Source organism: Acomys minous (assembly GCF_964271855.1).
Source record: "Acomys minous genome assembly, chromosome: 18".
Classification (NCBI taxonomy): Eukaryota; Metazoa; Chordata; class Mammalia; order Rodentia; family Muridae; genus Acomys; species Acomys minous.
Window position 1 is genome coordinate 49,899,223 of NC_140501.1, and position 17,613 is coordinate 49,916,835.

Consider the following 17,613-nt stretch of genomic DNA (forward strand, 5'->3'; position numbering starts at 1 on the left):
TTGTTGCTTCCAAGTGTGGTCTTCGGGGACACTAGAGGGCGCTGTCCCACCTCTTACTGTGGGTCTGTGGTCACTGAATACCAGCTCACTTTGCTGGAACTTAGGAAGTTTTTGTGCACAGGTGGCCTTGTTTGGGAAGTAGGATGGTATTTGCTCCATGCCACCCACCCAGTCTCCCCCATTTCAGGAACCCCAACATAGCACCCTGTGCTGCACGGCGGCAGTGGGTGTGGTGGTACTTGGGTATTGTTTAAGGACTCCTTGCAAAAGTAAGCGATAACAAAGCTGAGAGGTGAGACCTGAGTGGGTGTTAAGTGTGGCTCTCAGAAACAGGTCTAGAGACATCCTTGTGGGACAGGACAGTGCTCTCCTTTCTTGAGCCTTGGTGCAGCATTGGAGGCACTGTGGTCCACTCTGGAGTTTGGCAGTCGTTGTCCATCTCAGGTTTGCTGGGGGCAGCACACTCAACACAGGAGCCCTTAGGGTGGCTGGAACCCCCACACTGCTATGCACACGCTCTTCCTTTGTCCTGTGACTAGCTGCCCTGCCTGGTGCTGACACACTCCTGTGTCCTCACCCAAGTTTTGATAAAGAACAACTGTTGAAGAAGGGCCACAGCTGACCTCTGCTGCTGTTCAGTCCACTCAGATGGCTTCTCAGGGCCGGAGCCTGTACTGGTGTAGCCCTCCAGGTCACGGGGGACTTTGGAAGACACAGGGGCCGTTCCCAAAAGTGTGAAACTAAGTATGCCTGACACTCTTTGCCGGAGGAGACCCTGGGCCCAGGGTCGTTGTTCAGATGAAACCAAGGTACATCAGGAACATTCACCCAAGCCTCAATGGATGTGGGTCCTGGTTGGTAGCACTGCTAAATTGAGAACTTATGATGGACATTGTCAGTCTGATGTGGTGGCGCACGCCTTTAATCTCAGCACTCAGGAGGCAGAGGCAGGTGGATTGTTGTGACTTTAAGGCCAGCCTGATCTACAAAGTGAGGCCAGGACAGACAAGGCTACATAGAGAAACCCTATCTAGGGAAAAAAAAATTGTCATTGTCCTAGTCCCATCATGATTCCAGGAACACGAGAGCCAGCTGACAGTGGCCCAAACCATGAACCCAAGTGAACACTTTCCTCCTTGCACATTGTTTCCCTAGGGTATTTGCCACAACAAAACGGTTTCAGAATAGTTACACAGGTATAGACAAAAATGGCGTTATTCACTAGGGTTGTGTGTGGCTAACTTTTATCATCAACGACCGGATTTAGAATCCTGAGGGAGACAATATTTGTGGGTGTGTCTGTTAGGGCATTTCCAATTGAGGAAATATAAAAGCACCATCCCATGGGTTGGAGGTCCTTGAATAAATAGAAAGTCACATGGTTAGCATTCTCTTTTCTTGGCCCATTGAGCTTTGAGCAAGCAGCTTCCAGATCCCTTTGCCATAGCTTCAAACTGTTCCAGCCCTCAAGCCATGTGTCTAAGGATGTGTGGTTGCAGCAACCATTAAGGTAACCCAAGTTTGACCTGCCATTGGTGGTGCAGCAGGACACAGCACAACACCATTGACAGCAGCCTGAAGTCCCCTTCCTTCCCCCTTAGGGACCTCTGGACCCTTGACTTCACTGCAGAGAAGAAATTCCAGACGAGACAGAATGAAGCAGAGTTAAAAGTTTATTTAAAATACTTTAAATATAAAATTAAGTTACAGGGGCTAATAGGTGCTTGGGGAAAGAGTTAAGGCCCACTCGGGAGCTGGGGTGTGGGCTTCTCAAAGGTCCGTAAGTGTCTAGTGACTAGCTGTACGCGGGCTCCGAAGCCTTTGGTATTGCTGGATGGGTTTCTGTGTCCTACCCCCAATCTCTTCCCCTTTTTGATTATGAGATTATAGGGTGGCTCCAGAGGTGAGAAGGTCATAAGGGTAGCATATGGGTCTTGAGATACGCCTTTTACTATAAATGGGGTTTCTAGGAGATTGTATGTTTATGGCTAAGAAAGGGAGAAAGGTCATTTACACTTTGGCCTTAAGCATAATTCCTTGCTATTTTAACATTCTTACTTGAAATATCTCTATGCAAAAGGAACACTGTCTCTGTATTAGCACCATTCACGTTATCTGTGTTGGAATTCTCGGCTGGCAAAAGCTTCAAGTAGACTCTGAGGTGAAGGGCCTCTTCCACGTGCCCCATGATTTTCTCCTCCTATCCTGTCTCAGAACCAACCAAATCTCGTCACCCCCTTGGAACGCATGCCTTGCTATTCAAATTGTGGCTATGGTTGGCATGGAACACAGATTTTAACTGGAAGAGGTTGCTATAGATAGCCTTGATGTTCACCTGGATGGGATTTAGAACCACCATGGCAACACCTCTGGGTGGGTCTACGGGGGTGCTTCCAGAAGAGGTTTAATAGAAGAGGGAAGGCCCACCCTAAACACCAGTAGCACCATCCCACGGGCTGGGGTTGTAGGCTAAATACAAAAATGAAAGCAAAGGGAGCACCAGCATTCACCATACTGCTTCCTGACTGTGGACACATGACCGGCTGCCTCCTGCACCTGCCACCCGCCTTTCCCGCTGTGGAGGACTGCGCTCTTGAACTGTAAGCCCATCCCTTAAGCTGCTTTTGTCAAGTATTTTGTCATAGTAAGGAGAAAAGTAACTAATACAGGAGATTAGTATTGGGGGTGGGGGAGGGCATTGATGTGATAAGCATGGCCGTTGAGTTCTTGAGCTTCAGTAATAGGCTTGAGGGAGGAATCTGGAAGAGCTTGCAGCTTTGGGCCTGAAAAGCCCTAGAGTGCCGAGAACAGAGAACTGAACAGGCTACTCTGGTGGGAGTTCGGAAGACCAGAACGCCAAGAGAAATGTGGACAGTGGAGGCCTGGTACCTGAGGTTTCAGTGGGGACCAAGGACTATCTGTCAATCTGGAACTGAGCTGGAAGCCAGTCACCCTGGCAAGGATCCAGCTGCATCCTGTCCATGTTCTGAGCAGTCCAGTGAGTCATAAAAGTGATGGACTGCCGGGCGTAGTGGCACACGCCTTTAATCCCAGCACTCGGGAGGCAGAGGCAGGCAGATCGCTGTGTGTTCGAGGCCAGCCTGGTCTACAAAAGTGAGTCCAGGACAGCCAAGGCTAACACAGAGAAACCCTGTCTTGAAAAAACAAAAATAAAAAAACCAAAACCAAAAAAAAAAAAAAAAAAAAGTGATGGACTAATTTGTTTGGCGGAGGACATTTTAAGACAGGGCAGCAATCAGGCCTGTGGTACGGTTCCACTCACTGCTCTTACTCAGGCCCACAGTGAAAATGAGTAAACTGGAGCAGAAAGATACAGAAAAGCGTGGCTCGGTAAGGAAAAGAACATGTACAAGTTTAAAGCAGCTGAGAAAGGCGTGTACTGAGAAAGCAGCTCTAACTGTTAAAGGGTGTGTTGCCTTACACACGCACGTGAAGTCCTGGGTTTGATCCCCAGCACTCTGGCAGTGGAAGTGGGAGGATCAGAAGGTCAAGGTCATCCTCGGCTCTTTAGTGGGTTTGAAACCAGATGCCTCACGCTCCTGCTGCAGTGCCATCTTTGCCACGCACGACGGACCGGGCCCTCAAACCACAAACCCCCAAAAAGCCTTCCTTCTCCAACTTGATTCTGTCAAGAAGTGTGTTTGTACAATGAGGGAAAAATACACTTAGTACGGAGGTCCCGATATTCAAGTTTTCCAGAAATGACCTAAGAAGGGGGAAATGGAATTTTGCTTGACCACCTCTGCAGCTGCTAAGTTCACACCTGCCACATCTCCAGAAGAAAATGGCCCATCTATGCAGAGCATGGTGAGGTCACACTTAGGAGATGCCAAAGCTTGGATGGGATACGCTGCTCATAGCTTGCTATCCACTTCCCATAGCCCGGTGCCAGAACCCTTGCCCCCGAGGCCTCAAGACAGGGACAAGGAGGCAGTGCCCAGTGAATGAAGGAGCACCATTCTTCTCAGCTGGATCTGGCTAGCAGTGAGGTGGCAATTGGTATGTCCCCCAGGAGACACTGTCACCTGAAGGCAGTAGGTGACCATTAAGTCATTTTTCTTTTCTTCTTCTTCTTTTTTTTTTTTTTCCTCTTTTTTCTTTCTTTTTGAAACAGAAGCTCGGTCTAATGTCCAGAGTGGGAATCTCGTGGCGATCCTCCTGCCTCAGCCTGAGTGCAGGGATTATAGGCATGAGCCATCATGCCTGGCCCAGGGGCGTCTTCACTGCACAGAGAGCTGATTATTTAGAAGGCCACTGAAGTGTTCGAACTTCTGTTCTGTCTCCTCACTGAAGGCTCCACCTGGAATGCAGGGGTCAAGGAGACCGAATTAGGTACAGGCTCAGCTGTGGTCCCTCTGGGTACTCCCCAGTGCGGCACTAGTGAGGGCTAGGGACAGGCATTCAGCAGGTACTGTGCCAAACTTCAGAGGGGGTTTAAATAGACAGTGGTGGCGCACGCCTTTAATCCCAGCACTTGGGAGGCAGAGGCAAGTGGATCACTGTGAGTTTGAGGCCAGCCTGGTCTACAAAGCGAGTCCAGGACAGCCAAGGCTACACAGAGAAACCCTGTCTCCAAAAACAAAAAAAACAAAAAACAAAAAACAAACAAACAAACAAAAAAAGACACAGTACCTTCAATTTTCACTGACACGAGGGGAAGCCTATCAAATACCAACAGGGACAAAAATTGCTTTCCTTCTGGTTCCCCCAGGAAAAAGCTCTTTGCTGGTGACGAGGCCGGAGAGTGATTCAATACAGAGCCCCAAAGCTGCTGATCCCCCACATAGTTGTGGTCACACAAGTGGTGGGTTGATGTCCTTAGCTCGAGCCCTTATATAGCCCTGGGGTCTGTCTTGCTAGGCCATCCGGCTCTGCCCTACCCTCTCCCCTTGGCGAGGGCTGGCTGTGAACACCCAGTCTCCGCCCAGGCCTTCGTGCATCTCTGGCTTTCTTTCTGAGCTAGGAATCTGATGCTGGCTCCACTCCCAGCTTCTCCCAGATTAGCTGCCTCTGGTTTCTGGAGGAAGTAGGGCAGCCGTGTGCTATGCCCTGGTCTCTTGAGGAGGGTTGGGACGGCCGAGGAGACTTACCTACGTGACAGTTGTACATCCAGATGCGGTAGCCATCGTACCGGCTCCTGCATTTCATGATGTTGTTGGAGAAATCTGATTCCGGCACCTCGTAGTTAGGGTTAATGACAACCTGGAGGGAATCAGGTCAGGGGATGCTGCGACTCCACTGCTGGCCGCTCCCCCCCCGCCCCCCACTCCAGGGCAGAGGCTGGGTGTCCCTAACAGTGTGGCTGGGTCTTTCCTAAGAGAGGCTACGGCAAAATGAAGCTAACTGGGTCTGATGCTGTGTCCTGGCCTGGTAGGTGCTACTCTGGAAAGCCGGTGCCTGGCCTGCTAGCCACAACTTGCCCAGGCCATGTGCCATGTGGCACTGTCCATCCAAACTGTTAAGTGCCCCTTCTTTGGAGTGGCCTGGTTTTGCTGTGATCTCTTTTCTCCCTAAACCCTGGTTGTCTCCTCAGCCCCACCCACTTAACATGGGGTGGACAGCACCTCCTAGGCAGCTCCCTGGCTAGCCTAGCATCCCTGAAGCCCGGGCATAAGCACATCAGATTACAACGGTGGCTCAAGTCAGGTCCTCAGGGTGGGTGTGGCCTACGCAGGGACAAGGGCTGGGGTGAACTGTGTGATCTTCACAGTCCTCCCCACACTCAGGTCCACGATTCTGGAGCTAAGGAACAGGTGAGGGAAGTGGGTTGAGGTCTCTGTATCTGGAGGGAACAAAGCAAGGACCCGCAGAAACCCATCTGCCCATCCATTCCTGCCTCTGAGTCTGTGGACCCCTGGCCGCTTCCTCCCTTCTGGCATCCTCTTCCAGTCCTTACAGCCTGTCCCAGGGCCTAGCTCTTGTGTCCTGCTGATTTACAGTCCAGGGCATCCATAGCTCTGTGCCACTAGAGGCACTGGTACACCTCCAGGTCCATCTGTCTGCTGACAAGAATACCACATAGACAAGAACACCACATCGAGACTTGTGGCCTGCATTTTCCTGGCTGTGACATGAGGATACGGACAGTGTCCCTTCACTGGGAGAGTCAGTGGGTCAATGCGCTGCCTGGGCAAAGGTGAGCCTGGCTTATCAGAGACCTTTAAGCATTTTCAGCAGATAGGACGATACACATTCACTTGCCTAGTGACAGCAAGCTGCCAACCTAAGCTACCAAGCACTGCATGTGTGTCCATAGCCATGGAAATCTGTTCATTAAACAAGAGAGCTCTGCTCCTGGGCCAGCTGTGGTTCTGGGATTGGCTGTCAACTTTTCTGAGCTGACGGTGCCCACGAACCCTTTCAAAGCACCCTGTGGTTACTTCTCTGCAGGTGTGGGCTCTTCAGGGAAGTGTCTAGCAGTAGGGGCTGTGGGCTAGACCATGGGCTGGTTGCATAGCCAACTAGGAATGCTTTCAAGGCAGAACGACCCATTTCTGGTCACACACTTTGCCATCCAACAGGGCAAGTGGGAAGCGCCATGTGTGGGGATTTGTGGAAGCGAAGCCTCTGCAGGCAGGAATGCAGCCGTGTGCCAGGAGAAAACTGGGATACAGTGTGTCTCTCCTGCCACATGGCCACCACTGTCTGCGGGAAGGTGGAAGCCAGAGCTCCCTGGCTCTTCCAGGGCAGTTGGAAGCCCTCACAAAACAGTCTCTGGGCCAGGTTGTCCTTAGTTTGACTTTCTAGCCTTACAGATTCATTTATGTGCACGGAGAATGGCCCTTTTGCAGATCCTCCTGAGGAAGGAAAGTCACAGTCACTGAATGATGCAACTGCTTTCGGTGTCAATGGAACAGAGCAAAGCAAGGTGAGGAGACCGAAGGAAATCAGGGTGGTGACTGAAGGGGCAGCCAGAGATGTGGCTTGCCTCATAGTCCACGCAATCAATTCCTGATTCAGTCTAAATCAGCTCACAGATACGTTTTGGTTTCAAGCTCCTGAGGTTAACTGAATTATATATGACTGTCTCTCCATCTTGGGTTCTGCCAGGGGTTCCCAGCATGCCCTGCAGACTCAGTATCCCTCAGGCCCATGTGTCTCATGGACATCACTTGACAGATAGGATGGCCTCTGAGTGTGGCACCCTGTCTGGCCACATGTATCTTGTTTGTGGGCACCCACAGGAAAAAGGCTGGATGAAACTGCTTCTCCTCCTCCCAACAGCCCCGGGTTCTGCCCACCTCACCTGGAACAGGTAGTCTCCAGGGGGCACATCGGTGATGTCTATCCACTGGCAATCTATGTCATGACGGTACATGTCCCAGCATCCCATGGTGATGCCTTGTTCTCCGAAGTTGGCACACTCGTAGCTTTTCTGAATGTCTGTAGGTGGGCAGAGAAGAGCGTCGCCATGCAGCTAGGTCCTCACCTCAGCTCTTCTAGTCCCCAAGCCTTCCAGCCCTATTCCATTCCATCCTTCCATGTGGACACCTTCTCATTTCATCAGAACTCCCTCACGCAGTTCCTGGTCTACATGCTCGCATTCCTGCCAAGCCTGGCTCAAGGTCCTCTCCTGCACAAAGTGCTCCCTGACCAACCCGGACTATGTTGGCATTCCCATGACATCCTCATCCTCCGGTAGGGAGGAGTCTGGTGATCTGAGAGATCTCAAGTGTTTACTGTTTATTAACACGAGGTCACCTCGTCTTTCATCCCTAGACCGTCAGCAACCGGATTCTGGGCTCACACCTGATCTGTCCTCTTGGTCCCTCACAGATTGTCTGCACACATTAGGCATTCTAAACCTCTTTGCTCTGTAATTTCATGGGGGCACGCCAGCAATTAGAACCTCACGTGGGCTATAGGGAGAGGACAAATCTCTGTCCCGAAAGGGTCCTTGGTGTGCCAGAGTGGCAAGTCGGACAATCACAGTAAAGTGTGATGACCTACCCGAAACAGAAGCCTAATTCTATGTGCATGGGGGGAGGGGCATGGAGAGAAGGTGGGAACACCGCAGAGCTCTATAGCCCGATAGGGGAGAAAACACGGTATTGGGACACCCATGAAGTATGGTCTGTGGTAAGCAAATAGGGAGAGGCATGTGAGTCAGGCCCAAGCAAGCAGATCACACCTAGAAGCTACGCAGCCCTCTGTCTGCCAGTGAGAACAGCTCTGAAGGACGGATGACTTTAAACCACTTTCCCCAGCCCTAGGCTGTAGCCGTAGAAGGCCTCAAGTGTTAGAGGAGGAAAAGGCCACGTGGACATCCAGCAGCGGCCAGAGTAACATAGAGAGGTGCCTGGCATGGCACCCATCCAGATGAACTGTGTTCAATCCAGTGTGAGTGTTGAATGATCTGTGAAAGCCCCAACCTTCCCCTTCAAACCTACCTCCCTCACACTCGGTGTCCTCCAAGCAGAAGCTGGCCTTGTGGCCCTCAGCCACCTTGGTGCCGTTGAGGCTTAGCAGGTCGTAGTAAGTGAACACTTCCATGCTGTGGTAGTGCCTAGGAGCCAGAAACAGGGCTTAATGTCAGTGTCTGGGACCACAGCTGCCTGTAAGCAGCTTCCTAGCTGGTGATTGGCCTCTGGGAGACCCTCAAGGCAGCAGGGGTCAAGGGTGCCAGCAAGAGGAGGCGGGGAGGAAGGACAAAGCAAAGATAGGAACATCTGGGCAGGGCTGTCAGACACGTTGCCATGCCCTGATCCCCTCATTGGGAGTGGGATTGACATAACTTAATGCATAGGGTGTTGTGGTACCAGTGAATCCAGCTGACAGCACAGCATTTGGCATTCAGTCAGGCCAATAAAATGAGCTTTTCAATACAGAGGGACCTTCCTGAGTACCCACTGACTCTCAGCCCACCCCCATATGGAATCTTTCTCCAGATTTGCTATAGGTCTGACAAGTGCATATTAAAAGCTTCTTTGCTGCGGGGGGGGGGGCGCTATTGGGACACTATGGACTATTCAGAGGCGCAGCCTGGGAGAGTTTTAGGGAACACACCCTCAAAGGGGAGTGCAGGACCATAGTCTCTTCCTTTCTTCCTCTGCTTGCCCCTAAGCATGCTCACACAGATGTGCTACCACCTGTTGCTCTTGGACACCATGGCTTTGAACCTTCCAAACTTAAAACAAACCTTTCTAAATTGGTTTCCCCCGTTATAATTTTTTCTTACTAGCATATAACTATTGCAAAAGACGAATTTTTAAGATCATTTTTAAAAAGTATTGGATGCAGAAAGAAGGAAGAAGATGAAAGGGGAAAGGGGTGCAGCAGCAATTACGGGGAAACAAGAGCCACTAAGAGATGGGCATGTGCCCAGAGAAGGCACACATGGACCCTAGTGATGGGTGTGCACTCTGGTCTGGGCGAGGAGGCCTGAGCTTGGCCTGAGAGCCCCGGGAAAGAAGCAGCAAGCCCACTGCTCCTCAAACCGAATGGAAAAGGAAGGATAAGGGCTAGAAGGACAGAGTGTGCGTGGTCCTCAGGGAGCGACATAGCGGCAGCTCAGGAATGCGCATCTCTGGCGCTCTTTGTAGAAAGGAGCTAGCTGAGGCGGCGCTTGTACAAGCTGGTGCAGGTCCCTTTGGCTGACTGTTTACCGCGGTCCATGCCATCACTTGAGAGAAATTGAGAACAGATGTCCTGAAGAGTGATGCATCTGGGTCAAGAATAACAAAGGGACAGTGCTACTGAAGGCAGCTGAGGGGCTCCCAGAATCATCCATTATGCAGGCCCAGGACAAAAGATGTCAGGCTGGCTTTAGCCCCCATCTCCACCTGCCATGTGCATGCATGTGTGTGTGTGTGCATGTGCGCATGTACATGTGTGCGTGTGCATGTGCGTGATATACTTGCAAATATTCTAACATGCTCATCTCCATTTCAGGGATGGTTAGCAAAGGAAGACCCTCAGGGCCAAGGCATTGTGGGGGCAGAAGCTCTGGCTTTGTTCATGCCCAGCCAGTTTCATGCCCAGCAAAGCAAGATTATCGCCAACATCTGGGATGATGTAAGGACCAAATAAGATAAATGACATAGATCTAGGGGTGCCGCTCAGTTGTCGGAATGTTCGCCTAGCATGCAGGAAGCCTTTGGTTCGATCCCAGTGCCACACACACCAGACATGGTGGCCTGCGAACGCAGCACCGAGGAGGGGGAGGCAAGAGCGTCACAAGTCCATGGTCCTCCTCAGTTGCATAAGTGAGTTCGAGACCAACCCAGGTACATGAGACCCCACCTGTATCCAAAAAGTAAGTAAAAGAACAGAGACATAGAAGAGCCCAAATGAGGCTGCAACGAAGAATGTTCTCTCTCATTCTCAGTATTGGCCACTGGATGATGGCTCCTAGGGTCCTGCTACCCAGACTGACTATTGGTGTGGTAGCCAGGAGCTTCCCCTCACCATGCGTGAGGAAAAGAAGCGGGCGACGGAACGGATTTCCAGAGAGGAAATGAAAGGCTCTTTTCTTCCTCCTGTGTTTGTTCGTGATATATATATATATATTTAAAAATTGCCAGAAGTTGCTAAGTTGGGCTTCCCCGGATCATTCCTGTTTCTGGGTAAAATGGTCCTGGGCCAGGGCCAGCGGACAGCCCTTACAAGGAGCATTTTGTAGCAGATGAGGCGATGACTTTGAGGGAGTCTATTTTGGCTCCCTGCAGGGAGCGGATGAGACATGAGGTCTGACTCACGGAATGAAAAATGTCTGCTCCCTCAGAGAGGGGCTTATGTGACTTGCTGAGCGGCTGGAAAGTTTGCAGGAAGTACGTTTATGTTCCGTTGTCTAAACAGAATTCAGATGGAACCACAGACAGCCTGCCGTGAAGCGGCCTCCCTAACTTGAATTTTCCTTCTGGGAATTGGTACCGGGAGGAAACCATAGGATTCATGCCCCCTGCTTGCTTTTTTTTTTTTTTTTGCTGACCTCTGCCCTGGAGCATGTCTCCCTTATCTTTCTGACTCCCTTAGAGGCCACATGTCCCTCCCAGCTGGTCTGAGGCAGAAATAGGAGCCATCTAACCTCCCACAGGCTTCCTAGGAGACACTGATGGGTCTTGGAGAGGCAAGAGGGAAAAAAGTCTTGGGCATCATAGTGGCCCCCTTATCAGCTCAGAGTTCTTAGACTGAGGCCTGGGGTGGGCATTGGAAATTGCAGGTTTGGGAAGAAATCTCAGAATACCAAAAAGGGGAGCATGGCCTGGTGCTTGATAGAATTCCTGTATTTGTTTGACGCTCCCTCCTGTAGAGCTAAGAACACTAGGTGCTCTGCCATCAGCTGTATTACCAGCCCTTGCTTTCCCTGAGACAGGGACAGACTAGTTCAGGTTGGCCTTGGACTCACTACGTGGCCCCACATTCATGACCCTGACTACTAAATGCTGGAGTTACAGGAGTGGGCTACCACGCACTCACAGCTCTTGAAGTCCTTGTAATCTACTTAAAATCAAAGTTAGCTTTTACGGTATGGGACCCCTGGGCTCTGTGTCCTGAGACCAGGCATTCCTTTCGGGATGTGTCACGCTGGATGAAAATGTAGATGGAAGAGAGACACGGCCTGTTCAGAGGAAACTGTACACATTTTGATATACTGTACACTATAAATGGACGAAAAGCTCTCACTCTTGCCCTCACTGTGGAGACACTTGAATGGTTTCCACTCCTGTCAGGGACTGCTGTAGGAGACAGGGGTCCTTCTGTGGGATCTGGCTTGCCATCCATGTGTCAGGCCTACTGAATAGGGGGCTGCTAACTGGTTCACAGACCTCATCACATCTGTGGATTCCGATCCTGTTTTGGCCGGGGGGAGGGGGGCTACTAGGCACATGGTGGAGACAGACCAGCTGGACTGACACTTCCTGTTCCGCCTCTGTGCCATTCCTGACTCCAGGGGACACACAGCCTGTGCTGGGGTCCATTCCTCTGCTCCGCTAGCTGCCTCCACTTCCACTTTACCCTGCCCTGGGACTCCCCAAGGAGATATAGCTGACTGTACCGAGGGCTCTGAGGTCAAGCAAAGGCACAATCAGTGCATCTAAGGGAACCTCAGAGATGCCATTCTTCCATGCCCAGGCGGCACAGAACTTCAATGCACTAATCATGGTGTTTCCGCTTCGTGTCTTTGAGAGCACTGCTCCTCGCTGTAACATTAGTTAGTGCGCGAGTGGCAGCTCCCCCCCCCCCCGCCCCGCCCCATTCACTCACATCTGAGCCAGGGCTTTCCTGCTTGGCTCCACTCATAGCTTCAGAACGTCTGTAAACCTGCCAAAGTGGAATGTTAATTCTTTCAGAAACACGTTTCCTGAGTTGAGGAAGGGCCAGGTCAGCTCTCTGGAGCCTCAGCAAGAGACTCAACAGAGCTAAAGTCAGCTCTCCTGGAAGGTCCTCCCAATAATCATGGAGAGTACCAGGCAGAGTGTCTCACTTCTGTAATCCCAGTGCTTTGGAACTGGGGGGCAGGAGGATCAGGAGTTCAAGGACAGCTCTGGCTAAATAGGGAGTCCAGGATCCGCACTGTCTCAGCAAACCCAGTGAGCCCAGGGAAGTCGTCTGGAGCTCTGGAGACTGAGTGTGTATGCACAGGGTCTCTCAGGAAGCTCCTTGGATCCTGTGGTCACACCTCTGCCCACACTGTCTGGTTCTCATCAAAACCTCAGTGTGTTATGTTAGTTAAGAAGACATGGGGTGCTGGGTGGTGGGGATGTATGCTTTTAATCCCAGCACTTGAGAGGCAAAGGCGGGTGGGTCTCTGTGAGTTTGAGAGGCCAGCCTGATCTACAAAGTGAGTCCAGGATAACCAAGGCTATACAGAGAAACCCTGTCTCAAAAAATCAAAGAAGAAGAGGAGGAAGAGGGAGAGGGAGAGGAAAAGGAGGAATAGAAGGAGGAGGAGGTAGAGGAGGAGGAGAAGGAAGAGGAAGAAGAAGAAGAAGAAGAAGAAGAAGAAGAAGAAGAAGAAGAAGAAGAAGAAGAAGAAGAAATGAGGCCAGTCCCTGGACACAAGGATAGAAGAGGGACTATATCAAGGTCCCTGACTACAGGCACAATGCATCTGAGGGATCAGCATTTAGGGTGTTACCTCCATGTCCAATTGGCAAGAAACTAGGGGTGCCTGAAGGGTCACATGCTTAGCCAGTGTTCTTCTCTACCCTTGTCTCCCAAACCATTGATGAGAACATTTGTAGGAAAAGGAAAAAAGAAACCACAGGAAAAGTTTGAGGCAGCGGGAGAGGATGTGTCAGAGTCTCAGGGTCTCCAGATCACAATGCTACCATGATGCCACCATCTGACCATTCTTAGAGCAGACACTGATGGCTCTGAGGGTAAGCATATGGCACTTGGAAGCTCCTACCATGTAATCTTGGGTGAGCCACCATATACAAGGCCGGGATGTAATTACCTTCCACTTATAGACCCATTGGCAGCATCAGCCCCCTGCTGTCCTGGCTTCCCGCCACATGGTCTCTATGGGAAACCAGGCACTGAGACTGTCAAGACTTTAAATTGTACTCTACTTTATACCTTGGCAAAGACAAAGTGGTTCCCTAGGCTCTAGGGTATTTATAACATTCAGTTAGTCCTTCCAAAGGGGAAAAAACACAGAAGCTTAAACGGGATCATAGTATTTTCTTTTGGAGTAGGTTGTACAACTCTACCCCCAAACTGATATAAATGTGAGTGGATCATAATGTGTACCATGAAAAGGAAGCAGAACATTAGGAGGCGTCTGGTGAAAGTCTGGAAGAGCTAATAGGAAAAGCAGCATCTTTTAGAGCTGACAGGCTGGGCTGAGGCCTCTGGACTGTCACTTCTTACGTTACCCTGGGAAGTTTTATGGAGTTCAATGACCTGCTACCTGGAATGGCCAAAGGTGACGGCATCTGCCTTTGACGTCATTGCAGCATTAGAGCTGCATGGACGCCTAGATGGGGCTTCTGGGGCTCTGATGTGCATGCAGACCTGTGGGGTCCTACTGAAGTGCAGACAGGTTCATCCTACTGAAGTGCAGACAGGTTCATTGGTCTGCAGCCAGCTCTGGCATTCAGCATGCCCTGGATCTCATGGTGATGGTAGATACACCAGCCCAAGGGCCTCGCTTTGAAAGGCAGGCATCTAGTGCAAACATTTCCTGTCACAGATGGAATATCTGAGCCCAGAGAACAGGACCTATTGGACATCTATGGACTTCTAGAAGAGGGACCCCTGGCAGAAGGAGTGGCAGCTGCTTTTCCAACAGTATGCTCACAGAATCGTCCACCTGCCCACACTGAGAACAGAGGTGACTGAGCGGTGACAGCTGAGTCTGAATTAGATCCCAAGTCAAGAAGAGCAAGGGGGAGAAACAGGAGGGGAAAGGGGTCCAGGTGGTTGCCATTGGCTGTGGTGGGACTGGCTGTAGGATTTCCCTCCGTTCTTCTGTCCTGAGCCAGTCTTTATAGCACCTGGATCCCAGCCACAGACGAGCTGGAAGGGCACCCAGAAGTCCCAGGCAATGTGGCCCAGGTGGCCTAATGTTAGGATGCTCGTCAGGGGACCAGCAGGCTTATATTAGCAGTCTCATGACTGAGTACTGGGGCTCCTAACTGCATAACTTCTGCCTTCCTAGGCCTATGAAGATACTAAGGAGGAAGACTAAGGGGGATTTGAAGCAGCAGCGGGGAAGTGGGACCATTAAAAGTGTGACCATGTGAATGTGAATGCAACAATGGAACCCATCACTTTGTAGGGTAAGTTTAAATTTTTAATTAAAAAAAAATCCCATATTGGTATGCAAAAACACATTTCTATAGAAACTCAGGGTTCAAGGCTACAGACCTGAATGTTCCCTGTAGAGCACAAACATAATGTGCATGCACTTGGAAACTGCTGACTGAAGGTCCCTGAAGGGCACTGGTACTCAGATTAGTATGTCTCCCAGGGTCAAAACCACTGGAGCCAAGAGGCAGGGACTCAGCAAAGGGGGGAGCAGTGAGCTGGGAGTGGAGAACGGCTTCCAGAGATTCAGATTACTCTTCTGTCTAGATCACGGGTCAGCACCTTCTTGAGCTGACTCTAGATCCCTGGCCTGGGACGTGAGGCTGGTCACGTGATTGACCAAGGGACGCATGGCCTACCTGTGGCAGTCATGCCAAATCCACGCATGGCGGCCATTCTTGGGCCGGAAGTCAGACTGGCCGTTGTTGTGGATCTGAGAGGAGAAGCGCAGAAGTCGGCGGTAGCCTGTGACGGGGTTGGTGTGCACTGCGGAGGCTGAGAGGCAGTTCTCCTCCATGGCGCACTGCAGCAAGGACATGGGCCTGTCCTCCAGGTAGGCGGTCTGTTGTACAATCTCAGCGTTGAGCACCAGGTCAGGTGCAGCTGGGGAAGACAGGTGTGGGTCACAGACAGGAAGCCCCTTCTGAGGGCATCCCCGAGGAGAGTGCCAGCACTCTTCATGCCCTTCCGTAGCTGCCCTAGGGCTCCTCCATGCTACCTCCCTGTCACCCCCAATTATACTTTCTTTTTTTTCCCAGAAGCCTTCTTAACACTCCCCTTCAGTTACCCGTGGGTGGGCAAAATGCTGACACACATACATGGGTCATAGACACCCGAGGGCTCCTTAGCTCACGCTCTCTATTGTTAAGACTTTCCACAATAAAAATCAGAAAAACAACAACGAAGGGAGGAGACGCTGCTCGCCTTGGTCTGACTCTCTCTCTCTTCCAGTGCGCATGCGGATTTGTGGTCCAGCCATGCCGTAAAACACAGCCTTACTGTTGATGTCTAAACATTGCAACATTCATTTTATGGCTCTGGAATATTTAATTCACCACATGCTTCTCTCTTTTTAGGCTTGCTATACCTTGGATGCTTGAAAATTTTCAGTTGAAGACAAGTCTATGATCAACATCCTACAGTTGATCTACACATAAGGTGTGTGTGTGTGTGTGTGTGTGTGTGTGTGTGTGTGTGTGTGTATTTAGTATTTATCTCTAGCAGAGATGAATTTCTAGCAGAAATATTTCCAGGAGAAAGAGCTGCATGATTTTAAGACCCCTATTTTGAATGTGAATTGCCAAACTGGCTTCTCACAAGTTTTCTCTTTCCTTTCATCACAGCATAGCACAGCTGGTGCGGAAAGGATGTTGTCCATGCTGCTTGGGAGGAGGAAGCCTCTTTCTGCAGATGTGCACTGCAGGGCTCCTGTAAAACATGGGCTTAAAGCATACATTTCAGAGAACAAGTCACGGCAACATCTTAGGCCCAGAGTCATGAACTGTGGCTTAAGACCCCCTGTACGAAGCTGTATAAATGAATGTGGGGGGGTCTTGAAAATTTTGGGGAACAATAAAAGATTTCTGAATACACAATGGCTAGAAGTTATTTTTTAAAAATTCCAAATGCATAATAAGGCTGAGGTGTTCCTAGCAGTACCTGCCCATGATGCAATGCGTGAGTACACCACAGCCTTGGTTCTGAACACACTGCAGCATCATACCGTCACATATACAGGACCAATGAACACTGCCTGAAATGCCTCACCTCAGATTCAGGATTTCCATGTGTTATGAGTTACAGTGCTTGTATGTAAGAGTTTTCTGTTCTTGTAGAAACATGGTTCAATTATAGTAAATAAAGACTTTCAGTATTTTTCTCCCATCATTTCTTTGTAAATAAAAGTAACATCAGCTTATCTTCAGTTGCGTTGCGTTAGATATTCCATTTCAAAAAGTGTTGCTGACTTGAATTTCTTTTTTTTTTTTTTAAATGTGAAAAGAGCCGGGTGTGGTGGTGCACGCCTTTAATCCCAGAACTCGGGAGGCAGAGGCTGGTGGATCACTGTGAGTTCGAGGACGGCCTGGTCTACAAAGTGAGTCCAGGGGAGCCAAGGCTACACAGAGAAACCCTGTCTCTGTGAAAACAAACAAAACAAAACAAAAATAAATAAGAATAAAAATGTGAAAAGAAATTTATCTTAGGATTAGGACAGATTTCCAATCATCTCTGAGATGACCCTAAACATACTTCTGTTGTTTTGTATTATGTATTTATGCAAATGTTGTTTTTAGCATCGGCAATTATACTATCAAGGTACTGATCAGCTCTTATTCATCAAGGTTTATTTCTTTATACAAAAATAAAAAGTATACCCATCTTATTACTATCTGCGCTGGCTAGTTTTTATATTAACTTGACACAAGCTAGAGCCATTTTGGAAGAGGGAATCTCAACTGAGAAAATGCCCCCACCAAATTGGCCAGCCTGTGGCGAGTGCACTTTCTTGACTGATAATCGATGTGGGAGGTCCTGCGTTCATTGTGAGTGGTGCCGCCGCTGGGCCGGTGGTCCTGGTGCTGTAAGAAAGTAGGCTGAGCAAGCCACGAGGAGCAAGTTAGTGTCACACTCCTCCATGGCCTCTGCCCCAATTCTTTTTTGTTGTTGTTGTAAAGATTTATTTATTTGTTTATTTATTTATTTATTATGTATACCATGTTCTGCCTGCATGTACACCTACACACTAGAAGAGGGCAGCAGATCTCATTATAGATGGTTGTGAGCCACCATGTGGTTGCTGGGAATTGAACTCAGGACCCTTGGAAGAGCAACCAG

At 49.9% G+C, this 17,613-nt stretch overlaps 1 protein-coding gene across 3 annotated transcripts in view; it reads right to left on the reverse strand.

Annotated features, from left to right (window-relative positions):
• Positions 1 to 1,655: 1,655 nt before the first annotated feature.
• Positions 1,656 to 17,613, reverse strand: part of LOXL2 (lysyl oxidase like 2) — a 94,259-nt gene continuing 78,301 nt past the window's right edge. For all 3 annotated transcript variants that reach the window (XM_084767690.1, XM_084767689.1, XM_084767688.1), the window contains 5 exons: positions 15,138 to 15,381; positions 8,412 to 8,527; positions 7,268 to 7,404; positions 5,112 to 5,223; positions 1,656 to 4,321 (listed from right to left, as the gene is read on the reverse strand). In XM_084767690.1, the coding sequence (XP_084623816.1) occupies positions 4,242 to 4,321; positions 5,112 to 5,223; positions 7,268 to 7,404; positions 8,412 to 8,527; positions 15,138 to 15,381 (689 nt within the window). In that variant the 3' untranslated portion in view covers positions 1,656 to 4,241. The remainder of the gene's footprint in view (positions 4,322 to 5,111; positions 5,224 to 7,267; positions 7,405 to 8,411; positions 8,528 to 15,137; positions 15,382 to 17,613) is intronic.